We start from the raw sequence: 25,189 nt of genomic DNA on the forward strand, positions 1-25,189 counted from the left end.
CAGTTTTAATTGGGACTATTTCTTCTGGAGAAAGTAGTTTCAATGAAAACTGGTGAGAGCAGCATCTGTGGATTATTCATAGACTGCGATTTATGATAGATATGTAGTAGGTTGTCAGTCACACAAACTTGTTTCTGTGTTTACAAATATTTTCTCAAAAAGAGGTTTTACCGTTGGCTCTGATTTTCTACACAAACAGATTAAGATTACCTCAAAGAACCTGAAACGTCAATTATATCATTATTGTGTGTTTTACTCTCAAGAAAAGATGCCAACTAAGTGTCTCTTCAACACCCTTTTGCAGCATATGTGATTTAAAAGTTGTTGGCACATACACATAACATCAACACCTGTCTCCTAAACGTGATATCTTTGGACAGCCCCCAGAAAACTTGCATAGGCTTGTTGCATCGAGCGGCTGGTTATACACGCACATGAAGACAGAAACAGTTGCAGTGAAAGCAACATTAAGAGAGGAACTGTTATACTGTACTGCGGTTTAACTGGTGAACTTGAAATTGGCGTTGCCTACTGTTTGGAATTTTTCCATAAGAATAAAAAAGGTTGGAAATACAGTTTAATGCTTAATATTCATACCACTGCTTAATAAATAGCTATCACCCTGCGAATAGAATCATATATCTTTCTGATAAATTTACTGATCAGCACTGGATACCAACATTTCTCCAAAACAGATTTACAGCAGTTTGGAACAAGACCCTTCATATAACAATACATTTTTAATCATGGTGGATGTTGGAATTGTGATCATCTTTTGACATTCATCTTAGTTTACCCACCTTTTGATTTACCACTGCATCACCGGCCGTCAGGGAGCTGCTGTGGGCCAGAGAGGTGAGGGGCTGCTTTGTTCTGAGGCAAGGCTGACAGTCTCTTTATCTCCTCCTGTCAGACAGAATACTGTTTGATCTGCAGCTCCTCCATGTCTTCTAGCTCTGGTCAAATGACCTCAGCCCACTAGCAGAGGCTGCTTTAACAGTCCCACCACTCCCAGTTTCATACAGTTTCTTTGGCTTGTGCTTGCACGCGTTTTGTTCTCACACACACACACACACACACACACACACACACACACACACACACACACAGGCACACACACACATGAACACATCTAAGACACATCCAAGCATTAAAAGGTGTGCTGTATATGTACATGTACTGCACATGTACACGTAACACATGTGCAGACATATACACACACAATATATAGTATGCACACACTTGCGCTTGAAGTTTGGCATTGGCCCTCACTATACAACCAGCCCGCGCTGAGGAGAATATATTTCACTGCCTCGCTCTGTCTCCGTCTCCTCCTCTTTTACAGGACGGGTGTCTTTTAGCAGCTCACATCACAGAGCCTACAAACGGCAATTAAAACGGATGTGCTACACTGGCTCTGTATGGGGAGAGAGAGTAGAGAGAGAAAGAAAAGAAAAATGAGAGGGGACATGAGTGAGGGAGATGGAAAGAAAGAAAGAAAGGGAGGAAATATGCGAGGGAAAATGTACAGCACCACCTCTCCTTCAAAACCACGACTGATACCGTGTCTATTGATCTTTATTACAATAGCAGCAAGCTGTAAAATGTTTGATGGTTTTGTACAGATCTTAGTCCCCCTCATTCATAATTACTGCTACACATGTAGAACCAAGGGCAACTTCAGAAGGGGCGCTGTTTGAAAAGCTGCTGCCAGACTGTAGGGATGATGGGAAATCTCGGTGGGGCCTCACGGTAGCTAAAAGCCCTAAGGCTATCATTCCTCTTGCCGAACACCTGCAGCAACTTAAGTTTTATAAAGATCAAATTATGGAGCTGATTTTAAATAAGAAATGAGACCAACCCCGTCCCTTTACAAGCAGAGTAAATCTGCTTATTTTGATCAGTGTTGTGAGTTTCTGAGAAAAGTCAGTAGCGCTCATTTTTCAGAAATTCAACACCTCATTTTTTGAGCAAAGTGACCTCAGATCTTTCAAGTTTAATGTTGACAAATGCAGCAGTTTGCATGCGGTATTACGCTTATGTTGATGCCCCCCCCCCCTCACTCTTTCTCTTGTCTCCCTTTGTAAATTGTTGACATGCACTCAAAACTACACTGAGACTAAGTTTTAGAGTTGAAAGCTACAGCAATAACTACTCTAACTCATAATGTTTTCGGCCTGGAGAAGCAGTCTCAGTGTAGCCTAAACAAACAAGCAACCCAGAGTCCTCACAACTTATCAACCCATGCTCTGTTTTCTGGGACAAAAGTGTGCAGCAGTACACCAGGACCCCCAGGCTGGCCCTGGCTCTCCGTCTCCCCTCTCTGCTCAAATTTTAATGTTCTTCTCTGAGTGGAAGCCAGGGGAGACACAGAACAGAGAGTGACAGAGATAACAGACCCGGGATACAAGAAAATATATTTGGATCTCTTCCTCCATTCCAGTGACAGTTCACATCAACAAGAAACAAAAGCAAAGAGGCTAAATTATAGGACAGTGGTTTGAGTCTAAGAGATGTATGTGTGGAGAGGCTGAGAGGCACAACAACAGCAGAGTGCGAAATGGCGATACAAACTTTACAAAACAATTATACTGTCAAAAAATAATAACTGCCTTTTTTTTTTTAAATAATAGCACAGGCCACTGGATCGACATGTGCCTTGCAAAATGCAACAAAGAGATGAAAATATGTACTGTACAGCGCAGAGAGTAATTCCACAAGGCATTTGGATAAACATCACAGTGATGAAAAATTACCATGATGCAACAGGGGTTAGGAAAGGCAAGCAGAGAAAGCAGACAGTGAAAGGAGAGGACAGAGAGTTTACAGACAGAGAACAGTGTCCTAGCGAGATGATTGTTGCTTCCAGCAGATGAGAACAGGGAGAACAGTCTTTAGCTTGGCACGCCCTGAATAATGCATCACCCTGTAGCTGTAGCTGTAGCTGGGCAGATATATGGGTGAGGGAGAGCACTGATTTTTGCCCCCTGGCATTGTTGGAGATATGAATAATGGATAGGTTAAATGCTTGTGGTAAGAATGAATTAGTATAGAGTCTGTTCAGTAGCAGTATTTATGTAATCATTTGATTTGGACTCTACAACGGGAGCAAAGACAGTGTCATGTTAAGATGCAGTGTATATTCTAGTTAGCACTGATCTCACGTGGTCCGTGTACATCTACTGCAGCTCAGTATCATCCCAGGCCCGATCCCAGTGTCCCAGCAGAAGCTGGAGCCTCTCGTGTCACCCTGCTGCCTGCCATTGATTAACATTTTACAACCAGGGAATACTTTGTCACTGAAGAGAAAAGCAAACTTTGAGCTCTTGAAAGCAACAGTAGAGGGAAAGACAGTGAGAAAGAGGGAGGGAAGAAGGGGGTTAAAGAAGAAAAAGGGAAAAATAGAAAAGAGCATGATACACACAGTACACAGGAAGCATTTTCACATAGCACGTCATGTATAACTCATGAAGTCCTGACAGAGCAGCGCACACATTCCACATTCCCTTTGGCTGTCTCCGGCTGGCAGTCTGCACAAGCCAGGATGAACAAGTTGTTCCGGTCTTTCTCTCTGTCCTTCTTTCTCTTTCCCTCTTTCTGTCTCTCCAGGCTCTGGCACTGCTCCCCCAGGCTAGAGGTTACAATGATGGAAACGGGGGACTGGAAGCGAAGACAGGCGGCCTGGGCCGCAGCCATGGCCAAACGCTGGAGCCGAGCTGGGCCTCCCCGCTGGTCGTGCTGGTGAAGCTGGCTGTGTGCTCAGTGCCCACTGCTGCAGAGCAGTGCTTTACAGTGGGCCCTGTGTTTAGACAGTCTGACAGATCTCAAGCTGAACACCTTGAGAACCGGGAGAATCAGCACTCCATGCATACATCACCCCCAGCCAACATCTACATCCTCTCTCTCTCTCTCTCTCTCTCTGCTTGTCTGTTTTGTGAAGCTATCTTGGTTGGTGTCTCTTCATCCTTCCCCACTTGGAATCTCTTTCCTTTCACTGTCTCTCTCTCTCGCCTCCCTCTTTCTCCCCCGGTCCCCCTTCAACTCTGCTCTCTCTTATTCTCTCATGTTTCTCTCTCTGTCTCTCCCTCCCTCTCCTTTTGAGATTCAATAAGAGCCCTGGAGGCAGGAGAGAGAAAACAGGGGGGTGTAAAAACATCTATGGCTTTATTTACAAAGGGCCCAGGTATTGCCCGGCGTTAAATCCGGGGGAAATGATTTATTTTCCACCCATGTGTGGCACTGATCCCCGAGGCGTAACTCAACAGTGGACTGGCTTCGTGCTTGCAATTTACGGTGGCTGCAGAGGCTCATAAAGGAAGAATGGATTAATCTGGAACACGACATAAACAATATGACTCTGACAGCCCTATTAAAACCTGTGCTACTCAGCATCAATTCTCTTTCATGCTCTCTCTCTCTCTATCTTTCTCTCTCTGGTTCTCCGCAGCCACTGCCTGTTGGTGAGAGGTTGACTGGTAGCTCCAGAGAACTGACCAGAGCTCACAGCCTTGTTATTGTGATTCCCAGAGTATCGGATTCAGAAAAGGGGGGTCCTGAGTATCTACATATAGCAACCGGACCTTTTAACTGTTTAGCCTTTGGACATCATTGGGGGTATCAGATGTACTGGGTCCAGAGAGGAGGCTCCCACAGTGCTCGTTAGGGCCGGGCCGAGAAGGCTTCCTGTCCCAGCGCCGGTGGCCTCTCATTTTCCATGAGCTGGGCTTCTTTAGGGAATGTGCTGCGTTCACTTCTGTTGGCATGGGCCTCCGTATTTGGATGTGTGCACAAATTTGTAGGGAAAACATGTTGTGCATGTGATACATGATATGGATTAGTAGCGGATGCTCGTGTACTCACGGACACACACACACACACACATACATGCACACACAGACATACACAAACAGTCGTCAGCTGCTCCCTGAACCCCTTGGGAAGAGGTCACTCAACATCTTCAATGGCCTCCAATAACCAATGGCACACACACACACGCGCGCATACACACACACATACACACACACACACAGAGAGCCTGTCATTTCGTTAGCTCCATCTCTGTCAGGGACAGGTGTATGCTAAGCCGCACAGAAAACACCCACACAGACAGCATCCATCTAACCACAGAAGCTTTTAACACATTTAAAAACAGCATTTCCAAGATAGCGACCTGTCTCAGGGAGACAGACCCAGCCAGCAGGAGATGAGCAAAAAAAAAAAAAAGAAAAAGTCCCCGAACAAGAGACAGAGTTACTAATTTATGTCCAGCAATGGATGAAAGCTTCAGAAGCGTCAGGCGGGGAGAGAACAGCCCTGAAATTGAAATCAATAAGTTCATTAGACTGCAGAGCCTGTTCGTGCTGCTACCTCCACTTCCCCTGCAGACAAACACAACAACACATGAAAAAAACTGGGGCAAAACAAGGCTTGACCTATGTCCACTAGCCAAGCATTCCATTTATTTAGCCCTTATCACAGGCCTGATCTGAAGAGGCAGCTACACACTGATAACGCCCCAGGATAATAGCAAGACTAGACAGGGTCTGACCAAAGAAAGACAGCCAAAAGAAAAGAGAAAGTGAAATAAAGAAAAATGCATTTGGGATCTTCTTGACATTCATTCTGTTTTTTCTTCATGTACACACACACAATGCTGAAATACAGGGCCTCTTAAGAAACTTTTACAGGGATTGTTTTTTGCTGGCGTCTCTCTTGTTTGAGCCTGTAATTTAGTGGATCCCCATCAATAAGTGAGAGAATAGCTTTGTGGATGCTTGGCCTGACAGCTAACAAGGCCCAGGCCGTATCTGCAACAAACAGACAGAATAACAAACGCTGTTTTCTGCGTGCGCGCATTGAACAAACAAGTGAATACAGCTCATCATTCATGCAGCAATACGGTACTGTCAAGGCTTTTGACTAAGCGCACTGTATGGAAGTGAGTGTGTGTGGTACAGAGGCATGCTGAAGGAAAAGTTTTTTACCATCTGAGCGACCTGAATAGTGTTTCTTCTTGTACAGTAGTAATCTCCTGAGCCCTGCAGGTTAGTAAAGATCAGTGCAGCTGATGTCTTCCTCCACCTGAAACAGGGCCCATTATAGCTCCAGTCCATATCAGCAGGGCCCTGCAGCCTGTGTCACACACTTCCTATTGCTGATTTATGGCTACAAGGCTCACGGGTGTTAGAATACTGCATATTCTCACAGTGACATATGCACACACACACATACCTAAGCACACACAAAATCAACGAGGCACAAATTGTTCATGACCTGAGCTCAACACTGCTGCGCCAGAGGTAGCCAAACCTGTCTTCAAGGGCACCTTTATCACACTCACAGTCCCCTTTTCACCTGCAGATTAGCGCACAAGGCTAAATGGTCTGGCTAGACCAAGACCATATCTCCATTCACACAAATGAAATACAAATGGACTATATATATCTACAAAAGAAAATCTTTATTTCAATCCCTCTTATCCTAATGCCTATGCAACTCTGTAAGACATTTCTTTTGTCCTTTTTTCTTTTTTCAATCAAAGAGAAAAACTGTTCGCCCCTCCATCCGGAAGCTCAGGGAGTCACCATCCCAGGGGGTTTCTGGGAACGCAAACACACTGCTGCAGTTGGCAAGTCGCTGTTCGCTAAAGAGTTCAACAGAAGCCAAAACATTTGTTACAGACTCATTTCATTTCCTGGTAGAAATGTCCAACACTGCAAGGCAAATGTGAGAACACACGTTTACATAGGAAAGCTCAAAGGAAACCAAGCGTCAAGCTTTTCCCTTAACAGAAACAAGAGCAGCTTTGGAGCTTTTTTTTTTTTTGGGGGGGGGGTGGTTTTGGAGGGGAGTTTAAAAATATGAGGGGAGGGGTAAAGGGTCAGCTAACATTGTTGGAATGCAAAGAAAAGCAGGGCTTATAGTGACACTATTAACTAGTGGTTAGTGCCGTGTAACCAAATGTCCACAGGTTCAGTTCACCTGATGAGTCAGCATACCCACCCACAGCCATTCGTGCTGTGGTAATGACAGAAGCTAAACAGCACCTGTGAATGTAAAGAACATCTAAACCCACATTTCAACTAGCAGCCTTGCATTTCCCAAGATGGCATAAAGATTTTAAGTTTTCTATTCGAGCTCTCCCGCCGTGTGTACAGCTGAGTTTTATTCTACATTATACCGACTACATAGGAGTGTGTCCAGAGGAGTTTCACTGCTTATCCATATTTAAGGCCTGGAACTTACTGGCAGGGCTTAGCCCCAGGCACACGAACAACTCAGCCATATATATACAGGAGACGGCAGTTGAAGAGGCCACTGTTGACCATTTATTTATGAAGTCAAAGCTCCGTGGCAACAAGCTAGTCACTCTGAAACAACTTAAAGCGCTTATATCCAGGCTGAATATTTCATCTCTGGATCGCTACTTCTTTTGAGTCTTTTTCAAGGTAGGAAGTGAAGAGAACGACACAGGGCGAGTGAGAAAATAGACAGAAAGAGAGGACACTGCAGGTGAGGCAAGACCCCTCTCTAACCCAGTCAAAGTAAACAGGTGGGACTGGGAAAGCAAGGAGGAGGAGGAAGGGAAGGGAGGGAGAGTGGGTGCTGCACACAGGCCTCTTCAAGGTCAGTAGAAGGAGAAGCTTAGTATTCTCGCTCTCTCTCTGTCTTGTCTTGAGCTTGCGCCAGCTCATTGTTTTGTCTCTTACGCTTTCTCTGTCGCCCTCCTCTCCCAGCACAACCATCTCGGAAACTAAACCAGCACCTTTTATGTGCTGAGTGAAAAAAAAAAATGCTTCGGGCGAAAAAAAAAAAAAAAAAGGGCCTCAGAAAGCAAAACGTTGTTGGGCACAGATTTGACAACATCCAGGGAATCTTGCAGTCTTTTGAAAGGACTCAGTCTGTTATGAAGCCGGGATACAGAGGAGAGAGCCCCGGCTCACTGAAAATGTAAATGTACACTAGGCAGGCAGAGAGAGAAGACTCCTTCTCCCTTTCTCTCACTTCTCTCTCCACCTCCTCCTCCTCCTCCTCCTTCACTTTGCTCTCTTTCATTTTGATCTGTCTATCCATGGTCTGTGTGTGTGAGAGGAGAGGCAGCTGGCAGGTGGCTGTGTGCAAAGGTATTGAGGCCTATGAAATATTTACCAAAGCAATAATGACTCCCTGGACGGAGTGAGCGGAGGAAGAAGGCGAGGAGAGGAAAGGGGAAAAAAGAGCAAGAAGAGAGAGATAGGAGAGTGAAGAGTGCCTGTCTTCTTTTTTTGTCAGAAGCAAGGATGAACAAAGATGAAGGAAGCATACCTGAGACTTTCAAACTTTAGCTGTTCTCTGAATAAAGAATAAAGATTAGTAGTGTCACACTATAGTGCTTAAAATATCAAAGTGCAGACAGCAGTGATAACAAATTCAAAATAAACTGCAGTGCTAACGTTAGTTCCTTCTTTTTTCTTTTTTTTATGACCTTTGCCAAAAAAAAAAAACTAAACAAATAAAGTAAAATGAAATACAAAACCTTGTAGTAAAAGTTTCCTCTCCAAAAACAATGTGTTGTAAGCCATCTTCAAGTGAAAAAAGTGTTAATCATTGGTTAAAGTTTTTCTGTGTTTTTATTATGTTGCTCTTACTAAGTTCACCTGTGTCAAGTGCTGTGACATCTTTTTCCTCTAGGTTTTCTGCTTTCGAGGCAGCTCTCTTTTGCTCACCGCTCAGTTCTCCTTCTTTGCTCCTGGTGGAAACAAGCACACTATTTCATGTGTGTCAGGGGATTTCTTCCAGGAAACACCTTCCCGTCGCCCAGTGCGATGAGAGAGACGTGCTTCTGTGACTTGTTTTCCACTTCTATCATCTGAAGATAAAGAGTAGAAAATTGGACAAAGAGATTATTTTTATATTATTATTTTGTGAATGAAATTACAAGGGTCTGAAAATATATGTGAACACACACTCAAGTGCATACAGATGGAAACTCGCCTTGTAATATTACCCTCTCCAGGGCTCTTGGAGAGTAATATTTCTAGGACGAGTGCCCCTGTGGCGAGTCTTTAATGCATGGGCCTCCTCTTGTTTGCAGACAGGACTCGGCATCACACTGTGGGCCAGTTTGATCCGGACAGCCAGCAGAGCCTGCTTCAGATGAGACAGGGGAAGGAAACTCCACTGCGGTGCTGCTGTTTTCCCTTCATAGCACTACCAGGATGCTGGGGTGGCTCAGAACAACAGTGAGCTCTCTAACCCAAGACTCTGGATTAAGGATGGAAGGAAGGACTGCCTCGGTGCAGCAGAGGTAGGGGGTCCGTTTGGATGTGTCTACAGTGGGAGTGAGCCGCAGATAGAGAGCAAGGGTTGGGACAAACAAACATGAACCTTTGCACTGCTTAACTCTGTATGAGACCGCCACAGATGGGAGAAAAAAGGATTGGAATACTTTTAAGTTGAAACGCTTTTACTTGAGTTCACGTTTTCTCAAGTTTAAGTGTGATTTTTTTTTTTCTGCTTCAAGAAATAAAGATATATTTAAATTAAATCAAATGAGACAAAAAAGTTTAAAAAGTACTTTGCAAAAAATGTGAATTCTTATTTTTAACGTTAAGATTATTTCCTCCAAATCTGCTAAATTCCCCTAAAATTACCAAATAAATCAGAGTGGCAGAAGATGAGGGATTTTTTTGTTATAGTTATAGTTTTAGTAGTTATAGAAAGTAAAACATCCTGCTTAAAATATATATAAATGGTTTCATTTCAACCATCTTACAGTAGTGTAGGAGTGAGTACATGTATTTAAGTTGTGTCAGTGGCAATTACACCATTAATCCTTGCACTGTAAACAATAATGATCACCAATTATGAGCTACAAACACCAGTCAGTAGCACAAGTCCAACAACCAGCTCTTGTACTGTTTCTTTGAGTAGTTGTTACCGACATCTTCCCACCACTTTGCTGCAGTGCACTGACTTAGCAGGGAGCTCCACTGCATGTAAGCATGGAAGATTTATGTCAGAGTGTGAGTATGTGTCCAAAACATGACACTCCCTGTGTACTCCCTGAAGCAAGAGGCTACACTTCCTGATCAGCAAGCCTGACACACTGGACAGCTGACCTTTGACCCCTCATTTCACCTGAGTCGCAGAGCGACCCCTCAGCCCATTCTCTGGCTCCTGCAGGGTCGCAGGGGTCACAGTTGACACAGCAGTACTGTGTTATGCTGAGCTCTGAGAGCCTGCACGTCAGCACCACCCCTTCACTCAGGAAATCAGTGTCAAACCAAATGGACTCTACGGCTGTGTGTGTAAATCTGTGTTTAAGTGTGTGAAGACGTATTTTTCTACTTCTTCTTCTAAATCTTCTTCAAATAATAATAACTATTATCATTGTTATAGGCTGCTAATAATAATCATACATTTGAGTAATCATTCAGTGTGTGTAACTGTGTGCGTTGACGTATATCGAGCTTGCCTTGCCTTCACATGAGGAATTTCCTTCTTTCCAAATATTGATTTTTTCCTTCACATATCTTTATTAATACAAACATTAATTTTTCCCCATGTAGATGTTGCAAATCTAAGAGGGATGGGAGGAGGGAGGTGGATAGAAAAGATTGAGCACCTTTTAGAACAAATGCGTCATGGGGGCCATTCCAAACGAGTCCATCTGTATGATCTGTAATTGATCAGCGTGACAGAGTGTGGTGCAGCAGCGCTCGTGGGCCACATCTGACAAACGACTAGACACGACCTTAAGAGCTGACCTACACACAACTAGGAGAGTGGAGAGAAAAAAAAAAACAGAAAGAACATACAAGCAAGCCTAGGAGAAAAATCTATGCAGCTGAAGTGAAACTGCATTTTGTCTGATGAGCGATGTTAAACAACAACTGGACCGGCGGGCAATTACCATTATTGGAGTGCTGTGCCTTGTGAGAGCCATCGAGACAGAGAGAGAGAGTTTGTGGAGAGGTAGAGTATCCCCACCTTCTCTCTCCTCCATCGGCCACAGAGGCCCAGTGCTCATTAGCATGCATGCTTTTACAGGCCTGGCCATACCAGTCAATGCTATCCACTTTATTTATTAGTAAATAGAGACAGATGGCGATGAGGAGGTGATATCGACTACCCATAGCCTTTTAAACAGGAATCAATAGCAGGGGTGGAGCACTGAGACGGGGGGCATTAACTCGCTAATATAGCCTTACGAAATGAGCCAGGGTTGTGTTGTGGATTCTGAAGCTTTCTGGGTTTTCTCAGTCTTCAAAGCCCATTTTCAGTACAGTATAAAGCTTCCTTTTTTTTTTTTTTTTGTCATGCCAGGGGAAAAAGATGACTTTATGACTCACACCCAGATGCAATACACCATCGATCTCATTGATTAGCCAATGCTAAGTGTTGTTGCAGGCTTTATTTTAGTTAAAGAAAAGCATCAGCACGTAGCGAGGCCTGGCCGAGCAGTAGCTTGGATCTCAGATTGAAATGGGCATGTGTTGTGGTTGAAGAAGACCAGGTGGGAGGGTGCCAATACAGTGTGAGATAGATAGATAGTTAGATTGATAGATAGATAGATAGATAGATAGATAGATAGATAGATAGATAGATAGATAGATAGAGACAGGTGTGAAACACGCAGAGATCATGTCTTGTCTCCAACGTGCAGCAGAGGCTCGCTGTAGAGCTGCTGTCAGAGGTCATCTCCATCATCTATATTAATAAGTCTTTATCATCTCCCAGCGCTGTCTGCCAGCACACACCAGGCACAATCCAACACAGAGCAACACCCCCCCCCAACCCCCAATAACCTCGCAGCCCCCTGCACAGGGACTGGCTGAGCTGCAGTGAGCCAGCGCCTTAAACCACCCACTGCTGAGGCAATTAAGAGTTTAACCTGGATGCAGCCCAGGGACTCCAGAGAGAGACTCCAGTCAAATAGTGCAAGGCTCTGCAGAAAGACAGGCAGGCAGGAGGAAGAGGAAAAAGGCAAGTGAAGGATGGAAGAGAAGAGAAGAGAATAGAAGAGAAGAGAAGAGAAGATGGAAAGTGATGGGAGAAAGAGGGAAGGAAACACGTCTGAGTACACAGACAGACTGAAGAATGGCAGCGGCTGGTCGAGGCAGAGAGAGTGAATCTCGGCACAGTGTACACAGCCGTCTCCTCCATGAGAAGAAGGTCACCGGCTCTCTCTGAGGACTCCCTTAAATAAAGTCCCCTATCCTGCACTTTTCTGGGCAAACAACCTCCTCTACTCTTTATTAACTAAATATGAGGGGACTTTGACCGGGGGACAAAAATTCAATATTTTTCCCCCACCAAATATTTAAACCAAGCAAATAAACAGACAAATAAATAGATCTCCTCTGCCAGGGGAGAGGGGTCCAGCCGGTCCCCTGGATGTAATTTGACGGCCCACTTACTTGGAGGCCCAGAGCCCAGTGCTACTCAGACACTCATTTGAAGAGCTGTCAATCAAAGGGCAGCAGCGTTAGTGATGGGGACAAGTGTATGTGTGTGTGTGTGTGTGTGTGTGTGTGTGTGTGTGTGTGTGTGTGTGTGTGTGTGTATGCACCACTGAGTGTTTGTTTGTGTGTTTGGGAGGGCTGACCAGCAATTCATCTTCAAGGTTGGAGCAGATACGTAAGGTGAGTGTCTCTCCTGATGAATACATCACACCTTCCTGCTCTCCTTACTGCCGTTTTTAAACTACAGTGTCTCTCCACCCTCTTTATATCCACCCATTACCCCTACTATCAAATCATCTTAACACTGGCCTAATATTCAGAGGATCACTAGTTTCCCAAATGTAGAACGCATTGTGAGGTATTTACTGCTTCTTTTTTCTCCCTCTTTTCATATTGTGCTATGCTGCAAGAAATAGTGTGAAGTACTGTAAGGTAACAGGAAGGAAGTTGAGCATTGAACTGACACACAAATGTCTTGTTTTACTTGACTAAGTACTCTAATGTGTGTTGTTATTGCTCAAGTAGTGATGGCTACCTTTCTAAAAAGAAGTGATGCTAGCCTAAGCCTTTTTCTCTCTCCTGCTGGGTAAGGGAGAGTGGGGCGTGGGGGGGTGGGGGGCTGAGAGGCTGGTGATATCAAAAAGTCCTTTCATCCATTTTAGATGAGATGCAGATGACTCAATTATGCTTGGCCTGACATCAAGACCACTTGGCGGAGAAGCTGCTAACGCTGGAAAACGATCCATTTAATCCCACTGATATGAATGGCAGGGCACTAACAGGGCCTGCAATGGTAAGAGAGTGAGACAGGTATGAGCGGAGATACTTCAGCGTCACTCTGGAGGAAGAGGGTTCAGTGTGTGTGAAGGGTGGGAAAGTGAGGAGGGAGGGTGAGGCCTTGGTAGCTAATGAGACTCGAGGAGGATTTAAAGATACAATGCCAAGTGTTTTGTTTTCTCAACAGTGAAAACATGATGTCACCTTTTGTCATTGATGGCGGCTATTGACTCAAGTTAGTTAAAGTATAATTAGATTATAATAATGGAAGAGAAATGAAGCTGAACAATTAACTGACAAGTAAAACTGGCTTGTGTTGGTCTAGCTCAGATCACATGAGGCAATGGGACAGGTAGATTTGCCTATAAAGGGGTTTTCTTCCCAGTCCCTTTTGTTTACAGCAGTTATGAAAAATAAATAAATTCATGAAAAAATTCTACAAATAGGATGTAAGGGAGCTCCTTTACTTTAGACTGTAACTGAAAATGCAGTGGACAGAGGTGTACAAAAAGCATCAGATGGAGATTAGGAGTGAATGAGAGAAATGGGTCAGCCACTTCCACACAGATTGGAAATGAGAGAGCTAGAGCTAAAGAGAGTACGGTCCTACAGGACAGATGATATCAAGGCCACTGGTCACTAGAGCCAGGACCACAGCAACGACCCACAAGCATGCTCCACATTTGATCAGACCGCTGTTTGATCTGCAAGGCCTCTCTCCCTCAAGACCCACTCTACATTCTCTTATCATATACACACACACACACACACACACACACACACACACACACACACACACACACACACATACCCACATAAACACACACACACACACACATCATGCCATGCCCTCCACTCATCAGAGCTGCTAAGCTGCCAAGATCTTGACAGCATCAACATCAGCATCAAGACTTCACCATCACTTTGCTCTCATCCTAGTTCTAATACTAAGTGAACTGGGGGCAGTGAGCATGTCAGTGGTGATCACCCTGCTAACAGACAGGCCAGCTGGTTTGTAGGAAGAGGTATTGAAATTTTAGAACCCAGCAGTAATAGTGAGCAGCTTCAATGATGAGAGGAGAGAAGAGGAGAGTGGAGGAGAGGAGATCGATTATATGGATGAATGTTTCCATTTTTGCATTTTGGATTTTATGATTTAGTGAATTATCTGATCCACAGATGCAACTAATTAAGTACAACAGTAGTGTATATACTGCACAATAATGTCTTAGGCTATAATACAACCAAATAACATAATAAAACTTGATGAAATCAATTAATCTTGTGACCCCGTGGAGTAATTTCTGACACTTGGTTAAATAATTGTGTTAATCCAAGTAACACCTGGCTAAATCCATATTTTGTTTAAAGGAGTTATTTCTAACTTTTGCTATTGCTACATAGCTGATGTTAGCATTAACAGCTGTTTACTTACCAGTCCTCAAGAAACCTTGTGAATTCAGCATCAAAACTTTATTCCTTTACTTGCCAAGCGACAATCACCACCACCTGCTCCCAGCAAGAAAATATGCTAAGTGGCAGAAAAAACGTACAAATAGCCCCTTAAAGACACCAACATCTCATCAAATCGGACACAAATAAAGGGATTAAAATAATATTTAATGAACAATATTAAGCTTTTTCGTGTAAGTTAAAAATAAGGAAAATGTTATTTGTATTAAATAAAAGTGCATTTTTGCATTCAATGTGACCTTAATGTCTGCATGACCTTTTGTGTAATGTACAGATCAGTCACTGTGGATGCTGCCTTGTATTTGTGCCGATGTCAAACTTCTGCGGTTTGCCTTTTTTATGACCTTCAGTGCAATTAACAGTTGCAAAACATTAGGGCTGGTGTTTCTTCACATGTGTTCAATCAAGTCAGTGTTTGTCAGTGATGAGTGGTGTTTGTCTATGTTAGTGACAAATGAGCACGGCCCTTCCCACTGCTGACAGCCGCCCCAGAGCTGTGATCCTATCTTCAGCTCTGCACCCTGCTTCTACAATTACTACTGCCTCTCAGGCCCCAGGGCCTCTAACACCAGCCTGCACTCTGGAACCTGGGACACACACAAACAGTCAGATACTTTACACATACCAATTCATTTGTACAACATGCTCAAAGACAATTTTACACATGTATTCATTCTGGAAGACACAAAACACAAATGTTGCAGTGTGTAATGTACGCAGAAGAATGCACCAAGACTGGTCCAAAAAACAAGCATAGTTTATGCAATACACTACACAACATTAGGGTTGAGGTCAGACTTCCTCACTTCTAAATATAAAATAAAATTGCCCTTCACTGACATAAATAGAATCATTATTCTCCACAATAATGTAATAACTCTTAATAATCTTTTTATAAATTGGATATGAAATCATTTTCAAATTTTGATTCATATCCATTTGCTTATTTCATTAAACTGCACTACATTCAGCCCCAGCCATTAAAGCCACACACCAAAACATTTGACTGGGGTATGACCCCAAACCTGTACCTTTCCCCACCACACACCTGGTTATTTTATCTCTCCTTGCACCTATTGTTGGCCTAATTGAGGCTAGCTTGGCTGGTTGGCTGGCGGCTGACCCCGGTCAGAACAATGCATACCTGTGGCTCTCACCAGCGCTGTGTAATTGTCTCTTCAAGTGGGGCCCTTTTCCAGTCGGCCCCTGAGGGGAGAACGCTCCACACTTATCCATCACTCAGTCACTCTGCCACTACAGGAAGTAGTTAACATGGGCGACCTCTGGGATGGCGGTCCACTGTTGGCGGGGGGGTGTGCAGGCGAGTTTTTTGAGAGACACACAGAACATTAGCTATCACTTCATCACTGGGAGTGACATCACTCAGTCAATCAAGCCATCAATCAATTTGTCGTAGAAGCTGTTTGCTCTGCTAATCCAGCCAGTTCCTTTGAAGTTTAAAGAAAACAGATAGAAGGAAGGAGCTGACCAAAAAAAAAAACAACAAACAAACAAAAAAAGACACAAAGGCTTCCTTGATGAGTATAGAGCAGATGTACTACACAGACATGTCATTGTCTTGTGCAAGTCTATCATTCATTCAAAAGAGTTTTTTTTTTTGCTTCCATGCATTTAACAGCTTTGCCTCTAGATGTAAAGAATATGAGGAGTCTAAAGGCATGTTGGCGGTTCTATGTGGCTGTACTTTGGGACAGCATTGCTTTAGGCTAAATGCTAACATCAGCATGCTAACATACCCACAATAATGCTAGCATGCTAATGTAAAGTAGCTATAATATTTACAATGTTTGGTTCAGCGTGTAGCACTCAAAACAAAACACAGGGGAATGATCAAAATCATTGGACTATGAATATCTATACAAAATCTCATAGCAGCCCATTTCATAGTTGGACCAGAGCATTGGACTGAGCGACTAACCCAATATTGCCATCTCTAGAGTCATGCTGCATGGCTAAAAATACAATAATAGAAACACTAATAAGGCGAGCTCCAACGTAATCTATGGAAAGCCTTGAATAATGCAATATTGGTCTGTATATTGTTGAATATTGAATTTGAGATGGCTGCATTCAAACTACATTTGAATTAGATTAAAGTGGTTTGTAAAAACCTGTTCTACTTATAAAGATTTGACAAGTTTTGCAAAGAAAGCACTATCATGCTAGTCATGTTTCAATTAGCATTTCTAAAATTTATTTGCTTTTGTTTTAACGTCCTTAGAAAATCCAATGTTTGCCCCATGGGAAATTACCAGAAATGTGTTTATATTTAAAAGTTCTGGATACATTCCTGTGATTGACAATGCCACTGTAAATGGTCCTGATACAGTGAACCTGACCCCTCTGGCACTCGCAGCAACTTCATTCAAATATTTGGAATTATATTTTTGGCCTGCTGTGCATGTGAGCTCTATCTGGCCTTGGCCTGGTGTGGATGCTACGTCACTCAATAAGGGATCTTTGTCCATTGCTGTCCTGTTTATCTTGAGCGAGGCAGAGATTCTAGGGAGAGGCTACTACAAAGCAAAATAACTCCCCTTCACCGCAGTGGGAGAGGAAGGATACACATGTTTCCCGGGAATGACTAGGTTTAAGGTCAGGTCAAAAATAATTAGGAGAAATACAATCAATCAACATTAAAACTGAAACACACGCACACACACACACACACACACACACACACGCACGCACGCACGCACACACGCAAGCACACGCAAGCACACACGCACGTATGAAGAAACTTTTGTACCTGTCATATATGTGTTATCCGCCAGGCGTAAAAGAAAAAAAAATGCACAAAAGCACACAAAGAACAGAAAACAGATGCGGGTCGTTGGATAAAACACTGTTTTTTTTAATTACTGCCATTCCTATTGCTTCAGACAGACAAGCTGTGGCGCAGGGAGCACAGAGTGATTCAAACAAGTCAACGCTACTGCCGATCTACAAACAAATCTCTCTGACAACAACAAACAACAGAGGCGCAGCAAAAGAAGAAGCAAGAAGAACAGTGTTTGGCAACCATTAACATCTTGGAAAAAACTTCAGAAGTAAAAAAAGGAGTGCATTCTGCATTTTTAATAGTAAACAGCGTCTCTACTTCATCATGAACTAGATAGAGAAAGAAATCAAACGAGGAGGGCTGCTACACTGCTTTGACGTCGGCCCCCTTTTCCACCCTTTTTAGCTTTTTTGAAAGTGGATTTTGTCAGAAGTGCCGGATATTTCTCTCGCTTTCTCGGATGGCCTGCAGCATTACAGGGGAATGTGGTGCTCTACACACTTTAAGAGTAATTAAAAGCGATTGAACAGCTGTAATTATGAGAAACGGCGGTTGTGTTCCGGGTCATTCTATCAGTGCTGCCTTTCATCAGAGCAGAGGCAGAGGGGCCCCGCTGCTAGTCTCTGTTTCTCCATATGCACATCTTCAAGAACAAACAACTGGCAGGCTGCCTACAGGCTCACACACACTATCACATTCATACACACGCGTCTTCATGTAGACATGTGGGCGAGTGAACGTGCACATGCACAAACACACAGGCCGATGAGTGATCGCACGTATATTCACATGGTTAAATGTACACATACAAAGCACACACGTACACACTGTCACACATCAATATGGCACAAACACACCATTGCACTGTCAACACAAAACAACACATTCTTCATGTTCTCCACTGGGTGACATTCATAACTTTTTTTATCAGAATCTTTCTTTGGTCTCTTCAGGCTCATTCCATTTTCTGAACACGATAAAAAGGATTACACTATACACAAGTGAAAAATGCAATACCATGTGAGCAAAGTGACTTTTCTTAACCATTGTATACTGTATTATAACACTGTGTGACAAATAGAAAGCATATATGTATGTACTGTACTGGACTACTGAGAATGAGCCAATCCATTGATAAAAGCATGACTGGGTTACATGAGATTAAGTAACAGAGTACACGGAAATAATAAATACTTGCACAATGTATGCTAACACTGAAATGTAGGTTCCACTTATGTTTCGTTAGACCGTTGTGACACTAGTAGCTTGTTGCTAAGCTTGCGTTATTAGCATGTTACTGAAGCGCTATTCTGGTTCTACTGTGGTGGTCTGGTTGTCTTCCAGCCAAATCCAAGCTGGGTGACTGGGATGCCAGGGTCAGGTGGGGTAGTGGAGGGTGGAGTAGGGGGAATGTAGATGCTCCAATCAAAGGAAAATCAATCTTGATGTGATCACAACGGAGCTGTCGTCAGTGGTCTGTCCCCTTAGTTAACGTGGGGGCCATTCAGAAAAGCTGGTGGGTTTTTTCTTCTTGTCTTTCTTTCTCACTTCATCCCTTCACATCCTGTTCAAGGAGATAATAGAAAAAGAAAAGACCTGATGATTAAAATACGTCTATTCAATCTTATGTTGTATCTGTGAAGTAATTATGTAATTTTAAAGCTATATATGTAAGTATATATATATATATATATATATATATATATATATATATATATATATATATCGTTCAGCACTATACACACTATAAAAATTAATATGAGAAGAATAAATTCATAAAGGCTATATACCAACTTAAGGGCATCAGCATAAGGGCATATTTTATGTACTTTAAGATGCCCTTATGCTGATTTAGAACTGCTTATCAGGTGGTCGAAAGCTTTGGAAACCCTCTCCCCCCACTCCTTTCCCTTGTCGGACCCGTGGAGCTGTGTCCCACCATCTCTGTAACTTTCCAAGACCGACAAATTGATATTCGCACCTGCTTTATGCAGCGATTGGCCAGCTATGTGCAGGTGATAAAAGTGCCAAGGTGTAGACCTTTGCTCTCAAGATGTCTTTTTTAAAATTCTTTTCACATTTTTTTCCCCCATGTTTCATGTGAGCAACCAAGTGCAACAGTAGGAGAGACTTTCTGAATTACATCTGTCTTCTTGTCTGTGTGTATGAAACAAATTAAATGACTATTAAATCATGAGTAAGCAAAGCATGCTTCATGGGCTATATATGTGTACATAAGCACATTTGTACACTTCAACATCTTGGGCACACCTCCAGAGAAGCGACTCCACTCTATTGATGATGTCAGCCAGATCAAAGGGCAGCGGCATGCTGGGGTCATCCACACCCCAGAAGGGCCGGTCCACCGGGGCCTCCTCAGGGGGTAATGTCTGGGCCAGACTCGAGTGGCACCTGAGGCGACAGGACACAGGAAACAAACGCACCCATTAACTCCTCCCTCCCATCAAAACCAACTGGTAGACACTCGTCAGCATTAGGACACGTGTCTAATCTCACTCACAAAACTTTCTGCTGGTGCTTTCAATTTTTGAAATGTCGACACAACTGTCCTGGTAACAATTACCAAGTCATATTTATATGAAACTAAAGAAAAAAAATCCATAATAATCCTGATGCCCATACACAATAAACAGTGTTGGTTGAGAACAGAAGGATTGTAGTAGGTGAAGATATGTCAGTCCCAGAAATGTCAGTTTGTTGTGTGTGTGTGTGTTTGTGTTTGGTGTGTGTGTGTGTGTGTGCGTTAGCTCGTCCCTAAACACACAGTGGGTGTTGTGTGTTTGACCAGGAGGCAGTTGAGGTGTGTGTTTCCTCTCCTTTTTATGACTCCTAATAATACTGGGCCCCATTAGAACCTGCAGGATATGAGAGAGTGTGTCTGTGTGTACAAAGGAGACTTGGTACACATCTTTTCAAATAAAAGTTGTTTTTTTCCCCTGCACTTGTAGTTCAGGATATTTAAATTATTGATCTTTAAGCAGTTTGTACTTCCTTGCTTTGGCAATACTGTTTCGAAACTTTCAAGCCAGTAAAGCTGATTGAGCTGAACGGAGCTGAGAGAGTGGTAGAAAATGATGTGTCAGGAAAGTGTTTCTAAAGCCATAAATGGCTGCAACAGGACCAAGCTGATGAGAAACCATGATATCATGTATCATGATTAATGCCCCATTCATCTTACACACATGCACACACACATACAGCAGGTGCTTTCACAAGCATCACTCTCTGTTGCAATCATGACACAGCAGTGACACAACCAGCCTTTTCATATCACTGTGTGATTTTCTTATGATTAATAATCTGGGGTTAGTTGTCATTTCTACAGTGTTTGGAACCCCAACAGACCATAGCCACATCTTTTGTCAGACCAGTGTAAATATTTACTGCGGTGACTCTGTGTTGCTCTCTGCTGTCATTGTAAATCTGCCCTCCCTCTGCCTCTTGACAGACGAGAGTGACCCTTGACCTGGAGGTGCAAGAGGGAGAGGTGGAGGACGGTATTTGTATGTCATGTGTGTAGTGTGTGTGCTTGTGAGTGGTGGCCCAAGAATTTCCTTCTAGAGCCATGAGGCCAGTTATACTCCCCAGTCATTATGCCAGGGTCTGTCCTGTCATATCTCTTTACCCCATCCACAGCCAAAAAACCTCAAACAACCCCCTCACACACACACACACACACACACACACACACACACACACACACACACACACACACACACACACATACACACACACACACACACACACACTCACAAACACACACGCACACACACACACACAAAGACACACGACCACCACCACCTTGTGGCCAGCAGCTAAAGGAGAGGATGGAGAGGACACAGGGAGCCTTAGAGAAGGATATGGGGGTCGGTTATGGATGAGATGAGGGGATGTTAAAGTTGTCAGGGGACAGCCAGGGGCTGCCACAATTTGTGGTTATATATTTTCACCGGAGCCACTTAATGTTGGACTGGCTCTCAGCCTAAGTGCTGCATTTTGGTGCGGTTAGCCCTTTAAAGAGCTGCTGCATTACGGTAGTGAGGACCAGCATTAACATCCACTGTTCCAATATATCTTCTGCGCTCTGGATCAGGGCCTGATAATAGCATCTGTTAACATGCACTAAGTACCATTATGTAGCACATCACTTCATAAATAATACGATTAGGCGACCTTGGGGCTTTGCGACGAGCCGTGTGTTTAAATGTTCTCATCATTTATTTAGGGTGCGAATTAAAGGAAGCGCCACTTCAGAGAAGGAGGAGAAGGAGGAGGACCTGGCTGGCATACATATATACAGAGTGTGTGTGAGAGAGATAGAGAGTGCAAACCAACCCAGACAGCACACTCTCACACACAGTGTGTGGTTCTGCTGACATCAGCTTGAGGACACCATAGGCCAAGGGAACCAAGGCCTTTGATTTGGTCTGATTAAGTATTCATGCAGTAAAGCTATGAGAGAAAACACTCGCCTCTTTTCTGCTGCCCTGACTCATAATGAAAGGCTACATACTGTAAAAACCTGACCAGCCGCCTTCAACAGAGCTGCTGCATTTATCTGACGAGGGATCTTGCAACATTAGCTTGCAAATAGAAGGCTCTTGGTTTACCAGAGATATAAAAGATATCAAGACTGGAAGACTATCAAAGATAATATAGTGTAGGTAATTCAGCACACACTTTTACACAATCTACCACTGTTCACAGAGTACCGTCCCTTGACTGCTAAAATGGAACCAAACAAAAAGTCAATATCAAGCGAAGTGCCTTAAGCTCTCCAGGGCTCTTGCTAGAAATTCAGTGTAAGCCACAGTGCCGTACAAACACGGCTCACCAAAAGACTTTCCCATGGCAGAACAGCCCACCTTAAAGTTAAGGTCAAAGACAAAGAGGTGTGTGTGGGAGGCTGAGGAGGGAGAGAATGTGTTTGTGAGTCCTGGCTGTTCCAATGGATTAACCCCAGACAGATATGGGCCTAACTATCCCATCTGGCGCTCGGTCAAGAGAGATTGGCAATACAATCACTCATTTCAATTTGCCCTGAAACCTTATAGCCCGGCAGGCCCCCACTCAAATGGTATGCTAATGTGAAAGGTATCTAGGATTCTATCGCCTCTATTCCACAGAGGCCTTTCCCTCCATGCAGCACAGTGCACTTGAACTGCGGCTGGGGCGGGAGCTTCGCGGCCCTCGCTGCAATAAGGGCCGGAGCCCCCTTTGCGCTCAAACTAACCACTTTAGCTAAAGTGAGTGTTAATTATGGACAGGCAAAGCAGTCAATAAAAGGTTAATGTAAAAGTCAAAGGATAAATTCCTTTAAGCATTGCATCATTCCACCATCTCCGCGACCAACACACTGCTCGCAGGTCTCCTAATCAATACGTTTTACTGTAATGCGCTCCCCATCGATTTCCTCCCCCCCTGCTCCATGGTCCGAGCTCCATCACTTGGTTAAAGAAAGGAGAGGGAGAGGGAGAGAGAGGTAGGGGAAGGAGGGAGAGAGAGAGAAAAACGAGTAAATAAAATGATTAACCTCGGTTTCACTTTGTTGTTTCACTCTTCGTCTCCCTCTGAAAGGCTTGTCAGAAGAGTGCCTGATGGTCCAATATCACTGCCATCACCACCATCCCAACCATCGCAGTCATCAGCATCATCAGCCCACTCAATCTCAGGCCGGTGTGTAATTGTGTAGCAGCACACTCAAGCAAGGCCATACATTAAAAGGCCCTCTGCTCTTAACAGGATGGAAATCCGCCTAATAGACAACATCAGTGCTTCCGACTCATGCAATTACACTGATAAATGCACAATTGTGTCAGACCAAGTGAAAAAGAACCCCGAGAACGTAGATAGGAGACAACACTTATTGCATTATTGCTACAGGAGGTCATTTGTAACCACATGGGACTGGTCAGCTTGGCCTGCTTGACTCAGGACATCATCTCAGGACATGGGTGGAGTCACAACCAGAAGGTTTATGGAAGATATTTAGAGAGGTTTACTAAACTCTGTGTGGTTCAATTGTTGTATGTCAGAGCCATGCAAATTATCTTTCAGTTGGTGCATCAATGTGGAACATGTGTCCTTTGAATGTTTTCTATAAAAATCGCTAAGATGCTTTAAACAACAGTAACAGCATTTTATCAAATCCATTCCAGTACAAAAAAACCCCACAGAATCTACCTTATAAATTTGCCTTAAAATAATCAGTTTATACTTCAATGGTTTTAAGAAAAAAAACAAACAAATGATCAACATAATATGTAAGAAGTACAGTAAAAATAGTCTAAACCCTTCACACGATTTTTATACTTGTGGCTATGACAATGTGGATGTTTTGTTATTTGCTAATGAAACAGACAGAGGATAAAATAACTGATAATAGATCTAATTAGACACAGTTCTTGTTTACAGTATGAATGTGGGTAGTCAGAATCATTTCCAAAATATGTGCCATGCCCTACGCATTAGCAAAACCAGACCAAAAAATAAAGCGTTGTTAAGGTACAATGACTCACAACATCAATCAATCATTCGTGTTAATTTTAAGATGTATTATGTGCCTGTGCTGATCAAGGGAAGCAAAAAATACCTCAGATCACCTGCTCCCTCATGCTCTGGCTGCGCCTCATTTGACTCTCCAGCAATCCTGTGCAGGTGTGAATTTTTATGGTTTTGGCAACTGAGTGCCTGATACTGAGAATGCAATCAAACAAGTCATGAAAAAAGTGGCATGTGTCTCATAAATCAGCCTGACCCTGGAGGTAAGGCATGCAATCACGTCCCAAGGAGAAGGAAAGAAAGAAGTACATTACCCATGTACATTCTGTATCTATGCAATGTTGTGTAAGAAATGAGCGATTGAGCACATCTGTCTTTATATGTCATGCAGTTGTATAATGGGTGAAGGAGACAGACATATAGCATTTATCTACATACTTATCCTTCTACTGTGTTGTGCAAGACATCAGTGATGTCATGCAGAGGGCAGTGCAATAGGGAGACATTCAGAACAAGGCCCAACCTGTGAAGTGTCGAGCCTTGGATCTCGACCTATAACACCACCCAAGACTCCAAAGGTCCTCTAAACTGTCGGGGCTGCCCTCGTTACAGCCTGAACAACAGAGTCAGATCCCCACCCACCATCCCCAACTCCCATTATCCCAATCACTGCCACATTCAGCGATAAATGTAAAGTGGTGCAGAATGTGAGCCAGCCAGCCAGCCAGAAAGCGTGGGCAGGGCCGCGACTTAACCGTTTCCTTAGGATCAATCACATGCTATTGTGTCTGCAGACAGCTGCTGACTGTACACTTTGTGAGTGTGTGAGGTGGGCAATTGTGGAGAAAGAAACAGAGAGAGAATGGGGGGGGGGGGGGGGGGGTTGGGGCAGGCGTCATCAAATGCATGACATATGTTCCTTTCATTTTGATTCCCTCTAAGGAGCCTAAGCTAATAAAACTAACATCTGATGCACTCTTTTCCCCTTTAATTAATGGTTGTGGAAACCACGCAAAAATGCATTAGCAAGAGGGGTTGTGGGGTGGGGGGTGGGTGCTGCTTGGTGCTTTCAACACTCTCCCCCACGTGCCACCATGTAGCTGCTCCTTCTGGGAACAATAATTCTGCCAGGGAGCATGGGTACCTTTGGGTGGGGCAGCCCCTTCCT

General features: G+C 43.5%; 1 protein-coding gene across 1 annotated transcript in view; it reads right to left on the reverse strand.

Moving 5' to 3' along the window:
• Nucleotides 1–17,550: 17,550 nt before the first annotated feature.
• The window catches only part of fto (FTO alpha-ketoglutarate dependent dioxygenase), a 119,696-nt gene continuing 112,057 nt past the window's right edge, over nt 17,551–25,189 (reverse strand). Inside the window, exons 9-10 of the mRNA XM_056379233.1 lie at nt 19,771–19,911; nt 17,551–19,063 (exon numbers count right to left, since the gene is read on the reverse strand). Of these exons, the coding sequence (XP_056235208.1) occupies nt 19,057–19,063; nt 19,771–19,911 (148 nt within the window). The 3' untranslated portion in view covers nt 17,551–19,056. The remainder of the gene's footprint in view (nt 19,064–19,770; nt 19,912–25,189) is intronic.

The sequence above is a fragment of the Seriola aureovittata genome, chromosome 1 (assembly GCF_021018895.1).
Source record: "Seriola aureovittata isolate HTS-2021-v1 ecotype China chromosome 1, ASM2101889v1, whole genome shotgun sequence".
NCBI classification, from domain to species: Eukaryota; Metazoa; Chordata; class Actinopteri; order Carangiformes; family Carangidae; genus Seriola; species Seriola aureovittata.